This window comes from Perissodus microlepis, chromosome 13 (genome assembly GCF_051167445.1).
Source record: "Perissodus microlepis isolate ML-2025 ecotype Zambia chromosome 13, ASM5116744v1, whole genome shotgun sequence".
Classification (NCBI taxonomy): domain Eukaryota; kingdom Metazoa; phylum Chordata; class Actinopteri; order Cichliformes; family Cichlidae; genus Perissodus; species Perissodus microlepis.
Window position 1 is genome coordinate 32260191 of NC_140473.1, and position 19587 is coordinate 32279777.

The window sequence follows — 19587 nt, forward strand, 5'->3', positions numbered from 1 at the left end:
ATTCAATTTTCATGAAATATTCATATTCAGTATTGGTCCTTATATTAATAACCACGTATCCACCCAGGCTCATGGTGGGGCAGGGCTCTGTCCTGGGATGCTTGAGTACAAGGTAATGTACACCCTGACCAGGTATCCAGTCTGTCAGAATTGTTTTCAATATTTGGTTCAAAAACATGAGTGACAACAAAAATCCAACTAGGATTCTTGCATATGATGAATGAAGTCTGTCTTTGACTGTATTGTCCAGCTGATCCATCAAACCCCCAGCAGGTGAACCTTATTCATGACATAACACGGCAACAATGTAAAAAATGAAACAGCAACAGTCTAAATGTAAAGTGCATTCTAAACTCCTCTTCAATAAATCATATGCAAAGAGTCATTCAGGACTGTAAAACGTGAACTACAGAACCCAGAGTCTTCATCATTAAATCTCTGGTTGCTTCATTTTTCTATCCTATATCAGATACTTTAAGGTTAGGTTAGGTAAACTTGCATTCTCATGGTGAGGCAAAGTGCTTTATGTGTGTGTGTGTGCGTGTCATGAACGGCTATAAAAGGCCTATAATTAAAGAACAAAGCGGGGTTTGAGTTCGAGTTGCGGCAGACTGTCACTACTTGTAAATGGAACGCAGCCTTCCTACGGCGGACAGCTAATAACAGGAATCGGACGCGGTCCACCCAAGTCCACAGCAACCACCATAGCAACCGCCTAGCATGACCTTAAAAACATATTCTGTCTTCATAACTATCAAACACGTGAAATGATTTGCAAAGTGTTTAAGTGTTACAGCTGCAGAGAGCTATGGCGGTATCTTTGGAAGCTGTTTCCATAGCTAATAATATACGATGTAACCATGGAGACAGTCAGTCACGTGAGCTAGCGGTGCATGTTTACTACAGTGAATAAGGTGACTGCGTGCACAGCGACCACACGCTGCAGAGGGTAAAGACATTACTTCAATATTGTTTTATATTGATATATATTTGCCTTCTGTTGACCATCACCTCAGGTTCACCATTACAGTTTCAGCATACAGATGCACACTGTCTAAATATGAACACATTCAAAACTCATGTCTCAGAAATAAGCACAGCTGTTCATGTTTGTCATTAGAGTTTTATTTGTAAGAAAATTATGAACTTCATATTGTGCATCAAATAAAAGAACATTTCACAACTCTGAGTCAACAGAAACAGGTAACAGAAATGTCTCTAATGTAGACATGTACAGTGTAGTGTAAGCATTAAAAGATCATAAAGGAAACACTAACATTTATGTGAAACTAATTGTAATAAAAAAATGAACAGGTGGTTTATAGATGTAAAAGAAAGAATCTGAAAACAACACTTTTTTGGTCTAAGTGATCAAAGTAGAAAACAGAACTGATGTTCAAAAACAAACCGTAGCTGCACTAATATTACACATCTCCATTGTTGTGGTGAACAGACATGTTGCTTTTAAAACCACATGCAGTGTGTGACCGTGACTGTTCACTGAGACCATGAACGCCACTTCGCTGAAGCCTTCGCCTTCTTCTTCTTCTTCTTCTAAATTGGAAGCAGAAGGAGCACGAGCTGCTTTGATCTACTGAAAGGAAAAAGCAGAACATCTGAGCTGAAACCAGTCAGCTGAAATCATTAAGACAGGAACAATCATTCAATGCAGTGTCTCAGGTGGCTTAGCCTGTTACAACTGTTGATACAAGCTAAATACGGTTAACACACAGTGTCAGGGAGCTCCAGTGTGGGAACTAGTGGCTTTAGGTTTGTAGTCATTTAACTTTCATCCATTCATTCATTTAATTCAGGAGGAAGAAATGTCAGGTTGATGCAGGCTGGCTACATGCATTTGGTCCCATGCTGTCTTTAACTAAATGACTTGGTTCATTTTATGGCTGGGCTGTATGTGGGGTTATATCATGTTATTTGGGCAGGAGTACCTGTCCTCTGTTAGACTTAGAAAGTTTCTCCATAAGTAGAGTTTCTAACTCTTATAGCACATCTGTGGCTGACAGCTTTTTGGTGGCTCTTTTTACCCCACACTGGTTGTGAGTGTGTAAATAGCCTCACTAGTTCTTTTGGGTTGCAGTTAACTTGGGAGGAAGAGGTAGGTCTGCCATGACTAGATGAATAACAATGATCTGGGATACATAAATTTCATAATGCATGCATATATCTCTATAAACCTGGCCTGAGGGCTGCCATTTTTTACATTCAGTTATTTCTTTGTTGAATCTAAATAATGAATGTGTTACAGTTAAACTGACACTGATCAGTGTAAATGGCTCATTGAGACACAGAAACCTTTAAATTAAACCCTATCACCTGATATCGAGTGTCAAACAATATCAAAGCTGTAAAAGCTGTTTACAGTCAGAATTTATAAAACTATGATTGTAAATGAATTCAAACAAGTGAGCTTTTCTCTTTGTGCTGAATATCAACACTGTGATTTCTTAGACTGTAAGCTTTACTTTAGCACAACCAGTTGTAGAAGCTGCCACTCCAAATGTCTTTTGATAACAAGAAAAAAATACCTTTTCAGTCCACGGCCTGAAGTTCTTCTCTGACATCTTCTGCCATCAGCTTTGTCTGCTGGTTTGAAGACAATAAACCACAAAAAGATGATTTAGTCACTTTGTCTGCGTCATGCAGCTCGAATGTGTCGTGTAACGATGTTGAATAGCCGTCGTTATCCCTCTGCTGTGTCAGTAGGATTGTACTGTGCAGCATCTCATTGATATGTGAGGAATGCTAATGTAACACGATAACAGACGTCTGGTCTTACATCATTAAAACATAAAGGACAGGAGATATTTAGATATTTTTATATTTATATTACATTTTATAGCTGACGGATATTACTAAATAGATAGAATTTACTAAATAGCTGGATGAACATGAAAAATATGTCTATAATAACAAATGACCATGAGAGCCAGTAGAATTAATTCAACTGGACACTCAAAAGACGTCCTTAAATGCTCTTTAAGTGGCAGAACAAACGAACAAACAGTTAATTGCTTACTTGAGATGAAATCTGCTCAGCTACTTTGAAAACAGCTTCTAAGTGGTTCCTCCTTTAACAGGATGACTGCTCAGGGGTAAGGCCATCATGCAGTCCAGCAACCTTTATGGTTCTGCTTTGATTCACCAGGAACTATTAGGGAAACCTTCCAGCGCCTCCTGTGAAAGACACAGGCATAAACACACAAACATTTATTAACATGTTCCACAGTCTTCCAGTTTGATTTTCTCATCCTGTGGACAACAACGTACATGGATGCAGGTTTATTGTTAACTTTTGTAAGGTTTATTTAGTGAACATATCCAGCTGCAGCTCCACTGTGATCCTGAACTGGATAAGCACTTAAGAAAATGTGTCAATAAATGGACATACATCAACTTACTATATTTATCCAAACAGACGGGACCAATAATGCTTCACTGAGTTAGAGACTTTAACAGTCTCTTCTATGTAAGAATGTCTCGTGCTGATATACCTGCAAACTTGACAACAAAGGTTTTTCAGACTGCATGTAGCTGTCCTCTATGTCAGCTCACACATTTACATTCATGTCACACTTATTTCTGCTTTCCCATTTTATAATTATTACTTACATTTTGATTAGATACCTTGAGTTTGTAAATGATCAGATTACATAATTGGAATACAATGTATCCAATTCAGGGTTGCGGGAGGATGAAGCCTATCCCAGCTGATACAGGACAAAGACAGGCTGCCAGTTTATTGCAGGGCTAACACAATATGTGTAACAGAAAATCCACTTAAATGTTTGATATTTCTTATAATAATCATAATTATGACTATTATTTAAAGGTTTCTTTATAAATACATTTTGATTTTTTATAACCTCTAAAATATAAACCTGAGCTGTTTCAGATTCTGACCTCTGACCTCACTGCAGCTCCCTCTTGGAAGTACGTCTGCTTCTTGTCTACCCCCAGTGTTGACCGCCTGCCCTTGATATCACGTACTGTACCTGAGGAACAAAAAAGGACAAACACTTGCCTTCATTTAAGAAGTACATTCATACAGAGGTAATCTATGGAAACACACTAGTTCAACCTTTGGGAGAAATCAGTTCCTGTGAAACATTTCTGTAAATGAACATCATGTGGAGAATGAATGAAATGAGTTCTTCAGGTGACTCAGCAGTCCCACACTGACAAATGAAATCTAGTTAAACTATTAAGCATATTTGCTCTTCTGAAATCTGTGTTAAACAACAACAAACATAAATTAGTAACAAAAATACAGCTGAGTAGAGGCTTTACAAGCCACCAGCAGCCGCAATGCTAAATTTTAATCTTCAAATGTTTCTGAGCCGTCTTCAACCTGCTTTTAACACATTAAAGTCCCACAGTCAATGCAGCCTGACTCAATCCTAGATGTTCAGCACACAGAGACACAGAGGTACCGTTTAAACTTTAGTGTTAACCTGAGTCACTGATCATTTGCAGTATTACAGAGTCTGGCAGTCTTTGCATGATGTCCACGTCACTGTAAGTTTCTAGCTGACTCTCAGGTGTGACAGGTGTGCCAGCAGGAAAGAGTAATAATAACCTGCATCCTGAGGTTTGTCATGCAGGATTAAAGGAGCCAGGCTTTGTTCACACAGCTAGGATTGTATTTTACACTGACCCTGGGTCAGTATAAGTATCATACAGTTTAAACGAAGCACTGAAACTTGCACATATTTATTACAGATGCACTGAAGCTAATCGAGATATTTGCTGTCAGTCTGTGGCTGCGATTAAACACTTTACTGGAAACTTTATTAACTAGTACCTTCATCAGTCATGACAGAAGCTAATATTTCTGTGCTAACATCGTTTAACCAGTAACAGCTTTCCTCCAATATAAGCTAACGTTTACACCGTAACTTTAAGCTAGCACCACAAAGACGGTAAAACACGTAAAAATATCTACAAATGCATCTTAAAGCTGTTATATTAGCACTCGGTGTATTACTAAGATAACCACATTAACATTACTGACACTCGCTGACTTTTAATAGTCATTCTATAAATGCTGTCCGTTTAAATGGTCTTACCTGTACACACTGCATATCCACCGGATTCCAGCCAGAGTGGATTCTGGAGTCTTCCCACGCTCCTGTTAGTGATCCTCCATCTGGATGGATGAGAACAACCTTCTGAACAATCTAGCAGGAGATGGCCCATATCTATGGGACTGATTTGTGCTAATAACGCCCATTGTATGGACTGATAACAGCCGAAGCGGGTGAATAAAGTCACCCAGTAGCTAGCTGTGCCATTACCCAGCATACATCACTCCCTCCATAAATGCAATAAACGATAGAAAAGTATCGTTCTACCTGTTTTTCAGGTAGTTGTTTACATTATATAATTTATTGTGTTCCGTATACGTCACTACAATGTGATTTGGAAAATGTCTAAATATACCGACAACAGGCACTTCCGCGGCAATCTCTTCAATCGGAGGAGCCTTCACGTCAATTCCCGACGCGAGGGGGGTACCCTGCGCGTCCATAAGCGAAGCAGAGGGAGCCTGACCATGCGTCACACGTTTGACGAGTTGGGAGTGAGAACGTGTTGAATTAATAGTGAATTTAGACAAAATTAAACATCTGCTACTCTAACAGCCATCTTTCTATACACACACATCCCTCTTTACAATTTAGTCACAACAAAAAGTTACTTTGACGAGGTTTAAGCATTAAAAGCTCGCTGGTCAGTCATCTCCATGTGTTCTGTCCTTGGTCTTTCTCCCATTGCTCATCTTCTTAGCTTGGCCTGGATTTACTGAAGGGCTCCTAAATGTGGATTCCATTTATGTAAAATCATACTAACTCTTCACCACAATTACATATTTTAACTGTAGGCAACACTAACTAACTGTCAGAGAGCCTGACAGATGCTTACGGCACATCAGTTGACCAATCTAGTATTTGCCAAAGCTTCACAATGACATGTTTTTGTTTTTTTTGGTTTGTTTGCATAAAAGTCAACCCGACACACTGTTATGTTGATCACTCTGGACGAGTGTTTGTTTAAGCACCACACATATGGCTTTCATGGTTTGCCAACCTGTTCCCCAACTCTCCGGTTGGTCTTCTGCACATGCTCCTGCTCACTCTGGTCTCCGGCTTGACTATATAAAAAGGAAAACCTCGTTAGGAAGATCATCACCACCTGTCCCTGCAGCCTCCCTGGCACCGCCCCCTTGAGCTCACTGCATCACTCCTCCCCTGCGGCTGAGCCAGGGACCACACCTCCACCACAGTTTGGATTTCTAAATAATATTTATTGGGTGTTTATAATTCATGTAACCATTATCAGTTACAATTACCATCAATCTGCATTTTGTTATTATTCAATTCAGAACTGCCCAGACCAGACACAGTGACATTCCACCAGAATCCCTTTGATCTCTGATCTTCTTTATGACATCAGCACACTAAAACCCTTAAAGAGGGGAAAGGTTCTCATTCTTGTCAGTCTTTCAAAGATAGTGGAAGAATTCACTAGGCAGTTAAACTACTCGAAACTTCAGTTTCTGACACAGTTGACCGTATTTTTAAAAAATCTTTTAGTTAGTACAGAGATTTAACATCAACTTCAATTTGAAATATGAGTCTGTCAAATCCTGTTGTGTGCAACCTGAGAGCCGAGAACGAAAAACTTAACCAGCAAATCAAAGAGCTGAAAAATGAGAATAAAACTCTCAAACAACAAAGCTCTACCATACGTGACCTTAAAGTCGAGAACGCCGACCTTAAGGAGCAAAAAAGAGAGCTCATAAATGAGAACAAAATTCTCCAAAAAAACATTGAAGTTCTCTTCAAACGAAGTGGGTTCTCTAAAAACAAGAGGAAAAGAGACCTGCAACTAGAGAATGAAAAAATTAACTTCAAAATTCAAGACCTGGAATATTGGAACCAAATTCTAACGGATTTAAACAGCTCCAAAACCAAAGAGATCCAGCAACAGAAAGAGGTGATGCAGGAAATGGAGGCAGAAATCAGAGAGCTTAAAAGGGACTTTGAAAAGGAAAAAGATGACATGCATCAGGAAATACGGGCTGTTAAAGATAAACTCCATCAGGCAAACACAGCCTTTAAAGAGTTACAAGAGAGTGGAGAAAGAAAAAGGATCATGAATGAGGACAACAAAACAACGGACAGTGAACAGCTCAGACAGACCCTGGAACTCCAATGCTTTGCACGTGAAATTGACATATCGAGGCATAACGAACTTCTTGAACAGGACCTCCAGGAGCTTTCCAAAAGGAGTGGTGATTCTCAAAAAGAACTGAAACCACACGATGAGGGTGTGAAAGGAGAATCACGGATCTTCAAAGCCACTGAGAAAGACTCCGAACATGATTTTAACGTGACCAACAGAGAAAAGGAGTTGTTGTGCCATGAATTTGAGGCACTGAAAAGAGAGCTTGAAGAGGTCAAGAAAAATCTGTGTGATGTACAGGAAGCCTTGAAAACAGAAGACATGGCGTTGCAAACCCAAGCTCAGACTCCCAAAGTTTCACAGGAAGAACATAACAATCTGATAAACAACTACGATGTCCAAGTTGACATACTCAAACAAGAAAATAAGGCCTTAGAAAATAAGGTTAGTGACCTTACCAAAAAGATGTGGAATGGACGGGAAGCGATGAGACAAATGGAAAAGAACTTTCAAGAACAAAGGAAGCTACTCGAAAATCTCCGAGGAGAATTCGAGGAAATTTAGCACAACTACGACTTTGGCCCTCCCTATTAAACCTGGTTAACACAGGTTCAATTCATTTGATTTAATTGGCCCAAAATGAGTGACTGCACCCAGACACTCAGTAGCAAAAAAATTACAGAGATTCAAGAGAGAAAACTGTTTCTGCATAGACTCCTATAGTACTGCAAGTCGTGTCATCACTTGGTGTCCTGCATAGAGTGCAGGTTTAAGGTATTTACCTATCTTTCAGAATTAGAAGCTATGCTGCGTCAGGGGTTATAACAGCTGTGCCCCCCCCCAACCGGTCGAGGCAGATGGCCGCCCCTCACTGAGCCTGGTTCTGCCGAAAGTTTCTTCCTGTTAAAAGGGAGTTTTTCTTTCCCACCGTCACCAAGTCTAAGGAGCTTGGAGAAAAGCGCCTGGACTTCTTTAACTTAAAGAAGTCCAGGCGCTTTTCTTTCCAAGCTCCTTAGACTACTATGGCCTTGATGACTGATAACCTTCACAGACACTGTCATCAAGGGTTTGCTCACAGGGGATCATCTGATTGTTGGGGGGTTTTCTCTCTTATATTGTATGGTCTTTACCTTACAATATAAACAGCCGAGAAGCGGCTATTTTTGCGATCCGGTGCTTTAGAAATACATCTTAGCTGAACTGAACTCCATAACATCTGGACTGAAATGCCTACACACAACGGTAGGCATTTCAATCAAGAGCTCTGTCCAAAACGTTCAATGACAAGCATCAGCACCAGGATTGTTTTTTAGCTCACCAACAGTTCATGTTCCATACCCAGATTTTATTGTAACTGCAACTTTGTAAGACTGGGTTGGGAGATGTTCTTGTGGTGAGCTTTTATTCACATAATTGGTTTCTTTAATAGTGAAATAAAATAAATTTGTATAACTGGAAACAACGTTCTCATGTCTGATTATCACATTGTATTCTTTAAACCATGTAACAGAATATATAATATATATAATTTACTCATAGTAATATTAATATCTAATGTGATTGAGTTTCCTCATCTCTACTTATGTGCTGATGTGTTCACTGAGGCCATTGTATGGTCCATTTTGGCTGCATTTCCATGTTTTAAACATGAAATTTGCTTATTTAAAGGGTGTCTCATGTATCTCTTATGCAGAAATATGTGTTGCCTAGCTGGACGAATGTAGCACAGGTCTACTATTATTGGCCTAATGTATTTTAACAATCATTTCAGTATCCAGATAATCTCTTTCATCATCTCTTTCGATGAATTTAGCCTGGTTGTCATGAAATAGGCATTTGAAACAATAACTACCAGTATCTTTGAATGTGTGTGATTTCACTAATCCTACACATTGTTTGCAAGACAACTGGGTGCTTTTATGTAAAGAATGATCTGAGAACACTGAGGCTAATGAAGTAACAAGAGAAACATAGTAAGTAGTCTTTCAGTTTGCATGATCAATTTTGATTATTGTTCATTTTCATTTACCATGTCAACATGTTTTAGAGCAACGTTTTCTGATTTTGAGCTCTTTTAGGTGTACGTCATCGTCCAACACGTTCTCACTCCCAACTCGTCAAACGTGTGACGCATGGTCAGGCTCCCTCTGCTTCGCTTATGGACGCGCAGGGTACCCCCCTCGCGTCGGGAATTGACGTGAAGGCTCCTCCGATTGAAGAGATTGCTGCGGAAGTGCCTGTTGTCGGTATATTTAGACATTTTCCAAATCACATTGTAGTGACGTATACGGAACACAATAAATTATATAATGTAAACAACTACCTGAAAAACAGGTAGAACGATACTTTTCTATCGTTTATTGCATTTATGGAGGGAGTGATGTATGCTGGGTAATGGCACAGCTAGCTACTGGGTGACTTTATTCACCCGCTTCGGCTGTTATCAGTCCATACAATGGGCGTTATTAGCACAAATCAGTCCCATAGATATGGGCCATCTCCTGCTAGATTGTTCAGAAGGTTGTTCTCATCCATCCAGATGGAGGATCACTAACAGGAGCGTGGGAAGACTCCAGAATCCACTCTGGCTGGAATCCGGTGGATATGCAGTGTGTACAGGTAAGACCATTTAAACGGACAGCATTTATAGAATGACTATTAAAAGTCAGCGAGTGTCAGTAATGTTAATGTGGTTATCTTAGTAATACACCGAGTGCTAATATAACAGCTTTAAGATGCATTTGTAGATATTATTACGTGTTTTACCGTCTTTGTGGTGCTAGCTTAAAGTTACGGTGTAAACGTTAGCTTATATTGGAGGAAAGCTGTTACTGGTTAAACGATGTTAGCACAGAAATATTAGCTTCTGTCATGACTGATGAAGTTACTAGTTAATAAAGTTTCCAGTAAAGTGTTTAATCGCAGCCACAGACTGACAGCAAATATCTCGATTAGCTTCAGTGCATCTGTAATAAATATGTGCAAGTTTCAGTGCTTCGTTTAAACTGTATGATACTTATACTGACCCAGGGTCAGTGTAAAATACAATCCTAGCTGTGTGAACAAAGCCTGGCTCCTTTAATCCTGCATGACAAACCTCAGGATGCAGGTTATTATTACTCTTTCCTGCTGGCACACCTGTCACACCTGAGAGTCAGCTAGAAACGTACAGTGACGTGGACATCATGCAAAGACTGCCAGACTCTGTAATACTGCAAATGATCAGTGACTCAGGTTAACACTAAAGTTTAAACGGTACCTCTGTGTCTCTGTGTGCTGAACATCTAGGATTGAGTCAGGCTGCATCAGCTGAAGCTGTTATTTGTATATATCAGTATTTTTTATTCAGGTGTGGGGAAAATACGTAAGACTGCAGTGAAGCGATGCACCAGATTAATCCCTGGCCAAAGCTATCGTACTTAAATCAGACTACTGATCCAGCCACATCAGCCTTTTGTGAGGTCTGTTTAAAGTAGACTAAAAGTGAACTGCAGGTTCCTGAGAGGTGGACTGTGAGCACAGAAACACATGTTCATACATACAGCTGCAGCAAACTTACATTAATTTTAAATAGATTTGTTACTCTGATGTCTGTCTCTGTGTTAGTCCTCTGACAGACTGGTGACCTGTCCAGGTGTGCTCTACCTATGACTACTGGGACAGGCTCTAGCCTTTTTAATAGAAATTTTCTGTTATTCTCATTTAAAGTATTTAAGTGCTTATGCATATGCTTAGTTGTGACACTGTTATAGACTGTTCAGTGAAAGTTTCTAAAACTAGATGAACTTACTTCAGCGTCAGCAGTTTGAGAAAACAACTCCCTTTACAGGTGCTGATAAGGCCAAGGGCACAAAACAGCTTAACCATTGATCGGTTAGGTTTCATAGCGAGGCACGTGAAGTGTGGTAGGATCAGTTTGTAACTTCCTCCCTCTTCCTTGGAATGCATAAAGGAGTAGGAGCACCACTTCTGCGGCAGCGCTGACATGACTGAACTGTGATGTTTGATGTGTGTTGGCGCAGTAATAAATAGCTTGATCACAGCTCTTTCTGTGTTGCAGACTTTATTTAAAAAATTCCACGACACCTCCCACCCTCCCACTGTGAACCTGAATTGAATATTCAGAAGACATTTGTTTAAATAGTTCTACAAATCTGAGCTGTTGGTGTGTCCTTGGATTGTGTGGTAATAATATTTGAGCCTGCAATCTTTCTTACTGAATCTCTACTATGAGTCATGTTACCTGAGATTAATTCTATGTTTACCTGTCAGCCTGGACGAATGTGCTGTGTGAAGGAAATTAAATTAAATCAGATCTGAACTGCTTACATTTGAGGAACCTGTTCATATTTAATTGAAATATGAACCAGTGGTTTTTTTGATTGCTGATTCCAAGAGAGTCTTTGTGGAAATCCTGTTTGGCTTTTTGTTATTTTAATTCTCTTCTCTGTTTTCCAGAACAGTTCTCCACAGTCACTGTCCGCATGGGTCAGTGGGACCAAGAAGCACTGTGCTAATGTGTGGACTCTGACCAGCAACATCCAGCAAGACCCAGACAGCGTTTTCTATCTCCCAGCTGGAGGTTTTTGTTTGTCTGTGACTGGAGAGTCAGATTTTTGTTGAGCTTCACACTTGCAGAGGTAAGTCAGTTTGCAGAGATCCCTCCCACCCTGGCTTTTATGTCCTAGATTTCTTATCTGAAAGAGTAATATTTCAGTGACTGCTGCTTATACCACAGGTTAATACACGCTACTGATCCCTGATAGGAGAATCATCAATTTTGCCAACAAAGAAGCCTGGTGGATGTTTGTTTACAGTCTGATGATGGGACATCATGCTCTGCATCTTCAAAGTTTGCCTCCTCATTATTATTCATACCCAGTAATGTGAAGTATGCTTATATCTACTATAACTGAACCAACCTGGTGCTCTTCATTTATGGAGGCTGTTGAGTCTGAATGTTGGATGTTGTGTATCTCGTGTTCTCTGGGCTTTGTTGTCCTCAGTCTTTTCGCAGGATCAGAAAACAAAACCAGGAGGCGCGTAAATGTTTCTTCTCCATGATGTTTCTTCAAATGTTTCTTCTGGATGATGATAAGACTGTGACACGGGATGCCACCTTTGGTCTTGTGATGAAGCAAAGCTCAGGAAGAAGTGTGATTAAATGGTACCCACATGTGTGCTGCTGAGAAGGATGTACAGGGGCACCTGCAGCCAAATCCAAGCTTCGGGTTAGTTGTAGTTGCAGAACGCTATAGGACTGAGACAGCTGAGGCATCAAATGTTTGATTAAACGGATGAAAAAGAGAAGTTTCTTCCCTATAATTATCACTTCTTAAAATCTGTAGCAACTTCAAGTCTGTCAGCATGCTGAGCATGCTCAGAATGTGACAATATATTTTTGTTCAATATTTAATTTCTTTCAGTTGCAATTGTTAAATGACAAAAATAAATAAAAATATATTCTTATAATTTAGCAAACTAATTTATCAAAAAAAAATATACATATATCTGTATTAGTTTTAATAAATTAATTTGACACCTGTATTGAAAATACCATATTGTATTCATACAGAATCAGTATGGTATCATTGTTTGTCTGCTCACTGATTGCTGAAACTAAGAGCTACTTTGATCTGTTAAGATCTAAAGTATCCAAAGTTGAGCTCTGATGTTTCTTCACCCCTGTGTGTGATATGTGATTTCCTACATGCTGGCAGAGCAGAGCGGCAGTTTGTGCTCACAGATGGTGACGGTGTGGAGAGACGGTGGCGTTTCCTCAGAAGAACCAGCAGAGTCACTTGCTGACTGATGTTCGTCTGCACTGCACAGAGGAAATCAACTGACCAAGGTTTGTCCAGTGACGTGTTATGAAATGTATATTTGTTTTATGCTTACAGTTATGTTTTTCTTGACAGAGGCTCTGCAGAGGTTAGACAAAGCAGAGAAAACATGTGCTTTACATTTTACTGTGATTTATTGAGATATTTGTTGCCTGATGTTGAGCAGGAATGGAGAAATAGAATCAAAGGGAGATGTTTTTGCTGTTTTTGTAATGATGTAAGTAAATCTTCAATATTATTTATTTGCTTGGTTATATTAGGAGTGTTTCTGAGTGAGGGGGAGAGGAGTCATCATCCAGGTAAAGTGACGTAGAGCTACACACAGCATAGTGGCATACGTGAACTCACAAGCATTTAGTATGTCACCACGGGCACAACAGAGATTGAGCAAAGTCTTAGAGGCCCCAAATCTAACATTCACACATGAAGGAGCAAACATGGCAGATTTAATGGGAGCAGGGGAACCCCATGACTGCGTCAGAAGAGCACAGGTTGAAGAAAAAATTAGAGAGGACCTGAAGGCAGAACCTATACCTGGAGCTGAGGACTGGTTCACTGATGGATGTTGCCACAGAGACGAAGAAGGACTGAAAGCAGGATATGCGGTAGTCTGCAGAGTAGGAGAGGAGTATCAGGTCAAAGAAGCAGGAAGAATTGGGGGACAGCAGTCGGCACAGAGAGCTGAAGTGATAGCCCTAGCTCGAGCCTTGAGATTAGCTAAGAATAGGAGAGTGAACATCTACACTGACTCAGCGTATGCATTCGGAGCAGCTCATGTGGAGCTGGCTCAATGGAAAAGAGCAGGATTCAGAACAGCAACCAATGCACCTATCTGCCACAAAAGTGAAATGGAGGAACTGGAAAAGGCCTTGGCTGACCCAGATGAAGTGAGTATCATAAAATGCAAAGCGCACTCACAAGGAACCAGCATGGTGGCAAAAGGAAACCAGAAAGCAGATGAAGCCGCAAAAGAGGCGGCAGACTACAAAGGACGGAAACAAATGATACAGGTAACTGCAGAAGAGGAAGTATCCACTAACATGACGGAGGAAGTCAAACAGGCTCAGGAGGAGGCATCCCCAGAGGAAAAGGGGGTGTGGAAAAACAAAGGAGCCTGGCAGGATGGACACTTGTGGAGGGGGCCAGACGGGCGCCCCGTGTTGACAGCCAAAATGGCAAAACAGAAGGTGGAGGAGGCCCACGGACTTGCCCACGTGGGGGTAGCACAGATGGAGAGAAACTTGTGTCATTGGTGGCATCCTGAGTTGAAAGAAATGATAAGGGAAAAGGCCAGGATGTGTTTAATCTGTGGCGCACACAATCCCAAGCCAGCAGTCAAACCGGAAGTGGGCTTCACACCGTACGAGCTGCAAACTGGGAGACAGTTTCCGGCCCCTTGGACGGTGGGCTCGGTGGGACAGGACACCAGAGGGAACAGGTCTCACGCAGACTATTGGAACGAGTTAAAGGCGCTGGTGTCCAGTTTCACCAAACAGGTGGCTTGTGAAAAGCCCACAGGAGGAGGAGAGGTCCCGGACGCAAAGGCAGTGTGGCTGAAGGTCATCAAACGCAAGTGGAAGGAACCCCGTTGGACTGGTCCATACGAGGTGTCGGCTCGGACAGCTACAGCGGTTCAACTGAGAGGGAAAGGCGACGCCTGGTATCACTGGACGCACGAGGACTTGGTGGGGAGAAATCAATCTCCACCCAACACAGGTGAAACTCAGAGGCAGAATGAACACTCACACCTGTGCAACGGGCCAACCGGTGGTCTACCCGGGAGGTCGAAGAAAGAAGAGCAGCCTAGGAGGAAGTCGCCGCGCCAGCGAAAGGGAGCGGCACCAAACTGAGCATCTAAAAAGGGCTTTGAACTTTTTGCTACAACATAACTTACACACAACACCATGCCATCACAACAATCAGATACTCGTGACGAGAAAAGAGTTCAAAAGGCTATCACAATGTTCAATAATACCATAGGTTTAATGTCGATGATGTTTTTAATCACAGCTATATGTTTTTTGGTTTATTTTTTGCAGGCCGACAAGGGAAAACTGTCTGAGCACGGAGGTCAGGCCGGCCCGGCGCTGTTTGATACGCCACTTACACCACTCGTGATCCTTAGTGACTTCAGGCCGTGGGCGAGAACGAAGCGCGAGGTCTCTGGTAAAAAGGATGAGTGTCTCAGCACATACGGTGGAGTAGAATTAGATTATGTTAAGGGTTCCACAACTTCTTTCACGTTTGATCTGTGTGATGTTTTTAATTGTCAGGATGTAAGCAGTAGCTGGAGGGGATATAATGTGTGGGTCTGTTGGGACTATTCAGTGAGTACACACTGCGAAAGGGGAAATCGGCCTTATGACAGCTGGTGCCGTAATTGGGATCAGGTAAGGGGTTACACTGGGGAAAATTGGGAACCGCCAGAATTAGGACCAGAAAATGAGCTTAAACTTCAAAGGGACTACAGCCCATCTAAAAATCTGTTAACCTTATCATTAGGTAATTGGCGTCGGGAAAAACCTGTATATCTAATCTTGGGGGTGGAAACAGCTGGGGTTGATCCAAAAGTGTTAATTAAAGTTAATTTTCTAGAAAAGACTAATCCCAGGTCGCCAGGTAGAGAAGAAATGACAACACACGTGATTCCCAATCCAATGAACTCTGTTGCATCTTTTACAGGGCAAGAGGGGAGCGGGTCGTCGGAGGCTGGACCAGAGGAACAGGAACCAAAAGTTAGACAAGTCGTTTCGGTGGACTACAGCACGTTAAAACCTCAAGATCTGATTGAACGCGCCACCGGGTTCAGTGACAGCAACATCTGGCTGGACTGGATGGCCCAAAACGCTAAAGAACAGAAAGTGTCTAACTGTGTAGCTTGTGCTTCCGCAAGGCCGCGTTTATTTACTGAGCCAGCACCGCTGCATCCAGAGGATCAGTGGGGCTATAACTGTATGTTGCGAATGACTAGAGAAGTTGTTAATACGGGGAACTGCACTGTGTTGTCCAGTCTATTTCCCCCTATTGACAAACTCACGCGAGCAGGACCGTTTATGCCCAGAAAAGATAACTATACGTGTTTTACTTTTTCCACAGATAAAGTTAAATATCGACTAGGGGAAATCGATCCAAATTGGTGTTCGGTCACCCGGACGGGTAGGACCACCAACAATGTGAGTGATGCAGCCACCGTAATTGGAACATGGGCTAGAAGCGGGCTGTATTACTATTGCGGGCATAGGACTCTTGTGGTTCGTGTTCCTGTGGGGAGCGTGGGTACATGCGCAATGGTGAGACTAGGGGCGCCACTTATGCTAATTGGAAACCAGGTAAAAGCGATTCCACAACACAACACGCGCACATTGGCAGCTAAACGCAAAAGACACATTTTAATGAAGACAGGCTTTGATGGCACACATGCATACGACCCTAGGTTGAATTCCCCCACCTGGATTGACTCCATTGGAGTGCCCAGGGGAGTTCCAAATGAATTTAAACTCGCTGATCAAATAGCAGCCGGTTTTGAGAATATTCCAATAATCTCTGCTTTCTTTCCAGTGACCCCAAACAAGAACGTAGATAGGATAAATTATGTTCATTATAATGTGCTGAGACTCTCTAACCTCACCAAAGATGGCATGGAGGGGTTGGCGGAGCAGGTGGGTCCGACCTCGTTAATGGGCGTGCAGAATAGGATGGCCCTTGATATGGTATTGGCAGAAAAAGGGGGCGTCTGTTCCATCTTTGGCGATCAGTGCTGCACCTTCATTCCCAACAACACTGCTCCAGATGGCTCAGTGACTCGGGCTCTGGAGGGCCTAAAGAGCCTTTCTGAAACTATGCATGATCACTCAGGTATTGACAATCCGCTGGAGGGCTGGCTGACCTCAGTGTTCGGACGATGGAAGGGGCTTATTGTGTCGGTCATGCTGGCTTTATCTGTTTTGGTATGTATTATGGTTACCTGTTGTTGTTGTCTCATTCCTTGTGCCAGAAGAGTGTTAGTGATGATGTTTAGGAGGGCAGTGGAGCCTAGAGTTATCACTCCAATGTCCATGATGCCAATGATGTACGTAGGACCTGCTGTGTAGGCCAAGGAGTGACATGACACAACTGTCAGTGTTGTGACCTCTGGATTCTCCAGAGGTCAACAGAGGGAATTGTGGGATAAAAGGGGTGTTCTTTTTCTTTTCTTTTATTATTTTGTTATTTTATCATCGGCATTATTGAAACCTCAGAATCATATAATCATAATCATATAAGAATCATATAAGCAGCCTTTAATTAACCTTTGATTAAAGCTTTTGACATTACATTGACATTTGTATTACAGTGATGGTTATAACCTCAGGTTGATTTTCCATTTACAAGTGCCAGAATAATCATATGCTCTTTCATTGCAGGTGTTACCATGATCATCTCATACATATTGCTGTTTGTTGCTCATTATAGAGTTGTGCTCAAATTAATAAGGGTTAAAAGCTACAGTCAGCGCGAATGTCTGGCTGATCTATGGAAGGGAAAGGCTTTGAGCATAGAAGGCCGCACGCGCTTACACAACACTGATATCATGTTATTCTTTGCGATTCTGTATTCAGTTATATCTTTTGTTATGTTTTAGTAGTGGCAATTGATTAAACAATATTCATTTAATATTACATACTTGATTTAGAGCATTACACACTGATCACCTTAACCAATCTGGAAATCCTTGTAGCTGCAATATTGTGTCTCCGCAGGGGACAGTTGGCTCCAGGAGATAGGCGGGAGTCAGTGCCTGTCCTCGGGAAGGAGAGAATGTTCTTTTTGCTGTGTTAAATAAAATGGTCAACATTGATTGTATTGCACCTGTCATACGCATGAAGGGGCGTTCTAATACCCCGATTTCATAAAACTATTGTGATGTGATTTTTGGGGTGAGATCTGATGCTGTCTGCGTACGGTGTCCATCTCCCACGCGTGTGATCATTAAAATCATCGTTTGACTCAACCCGGCCGGACCAGTGTTGTTATTGTGACTTTTCCTCTTGTATCCATCCCCAATATTTGAATCCGTAACAGTGGATACACTTGTCTCCCCTTTAAAGGAGACAATCCAAGTCATCCTTAAATGTTAGTGCTTTCAAATACACAAACATTTTTAAAGGACAAAAATGAACATCCAACTTTGACTGTAATACAAAATAAATCTTTGCATGTGTGTTTTCAAACTCTCAGATGGGCAGCATATCAGTCTTGGACTGTCTAACCTGCCGGAGCAGCACTGAATGACCACCACACATGAGCATGTTCCTGCAACATTCAGCATCTGATCCTTCATCTGTGTGCTTCTGCTTTTGGTAAGTAGAGTTACCCAACTCCAGTAACTCTAAACACATGCCATCCATTTCTAACGGCCTGGTTACTTCCTGTCAGTTACTTTAGAAACCATGTGGTCACCTGACCTAACACTGTTTCTTCTTCTTCCCCTTAATGTTCAAGTGTCACATGTCAAACAGCTGGAGGGGAAACTACACCAGTGTACTGAGATGTTTCACCAACACGTGCCAGATGCTGTTCCTTCATGGTGACATCACCAGAGACAGCCCCACCCACCTCAGGACCTCGCCATTGATCATGATGATTATAATGATGACAGCGAGCGGAACTAAGACTGTAAAAATCCACGACCAGAATTTTTCTTTCTAATTATTAATGAATACTGAGAGCCTCTTTCTGTGTTTTGTCTGTTTTGGGGTTGTTGTTTTTTACCTCATTTGTTACTAACAAAGTTCACCAAACTCACACAGTTTACATTCTGTATGTTTCCATCTTTACCAGCCACACTCTAACTGCATTTAAGAAAATAATCCTTAGAAATAATTGATGATAATTCAGTGAATATACTGCGCTGCTTCCTTTTATTGCGTCACACATTGCTTTAAGTTTTTCAGTGTCCAGTTATTTTTTACTGCTGTTTGAATTCTCTGTATGTTTGACCCTGTAGACTGTTTGATGGACTGCTTGTCTTCCTGTTTGTTACCGCCGCCTGTTTTTTAATAAAGATTTGGATTTGTGACTTCAACACAGCCTCTGCGTGTCCTCCCTTTGTGTCCTCTTCCTCTGTGAATGTGTTGCATGTGTCACAGATTCATTTTATTAACAGCTTTCCCACAGTGAGTTGCATCAGCATTCATTCACAGCACATTTCAGAAGGATTCAGATTAATACAGTGATCTTACAGTCAGAATGATCCTGACAGAGTGCCACTGTAAATGATCTTTCATCAGGTAAATTTTAAAGTTCAGTATTTCAAAGCAGGAGTTATGAAGAATCATATTGGCATTAGGACTAATAATATGTACTTACAAAGTCAAAGTTTTTTAATTATGCTAGAATATTGGAAGACAATCAACTTTTAGTGTTTTCCGCATATTAATTATTCTGAAATAGAGTCGGTGACCCTAACTGTACAGAAGCACTAAACAACTGACAATCTAACAGACATCATTGGCCTGAGCCGTCATGCACAGTGAGTCTGATCCTTTGCTGTGAGAGTCTGACA

General features: G+C 41.4%; 1 protein-coding gene and 1 long non-coding RNA gene across 9 annotated transcripts; one reads left to right on the forward strand and one right to left on the reverse strand.

The window, feature by feature from the left end:
• Positions 1-1103: 1103 nt before the first annotated feature.
• Positions 1104-4307, reverse strand: LOC146375446 (uncharacterized). The gene is made up of 4 exons (XR_014802093.1): positions 3919-4307; positions 3035-3192; positions 2544-2601; positions 1104-1594 (listed from the first exon to the last, which is right to left on the reverse strand). It is a non-coding gene; the product is annotated as an uncharacterized LOC146375446 (long non-coding RNA).
• A 4979-nt stretch (positions 4308-9286) lies between these two features.
• LOC146375447 (uncharacterized) lies at positions 9287-19107 on the forward strand. 8 transcript variants are annotated; one of them, XM_084948784.1, is made up of 6 exons: positions 9287-9446; positions 9740-9819; positions 11659-11840; positions 11939-12431; positions 12921-18382; positions 18525-19107. In XM_084948784.1, the coding sequence occupies exon 5, from the start codon at positions 13403-13405 to the stop codon at positions 14891-14893; it is 1491 nt and encodes a 496-aa protein (XP_084804910.1). In that variant the 5' UTR covers positions 9287-9446; positions 9740-9819; positions 11659-11840; positions 11939-12431; positions 12921-13402; the 3' UTR covers positions 14894-18382; positions 18525-19107. The 8 variants fall into 8 exon arrangements, with proteins under 8 accessions (XP_084804910.1, XP_084804911.1, XP_084804916.1 ...); XM_084948785.1 differs by having other exon boundaries at positions 11664-11840; XM_084948790.1 differs by lacking the exon at positions 9287-9446 and having other exon boundaries at positions 9460-9819; positions 11939-12091; positions 12207-12431.
• Positions 19108-19587: the final 480 nt, after the last annotated feature.

Coding starts and splice junctions, on each gene's coding strand:
- LOC146375447 (XM_084948784.1), top strand. CDS start 13,403: ATGTCACCACGGGCACAACAGAGATTGAGCAAAGTCTTAGAGGCCCCA.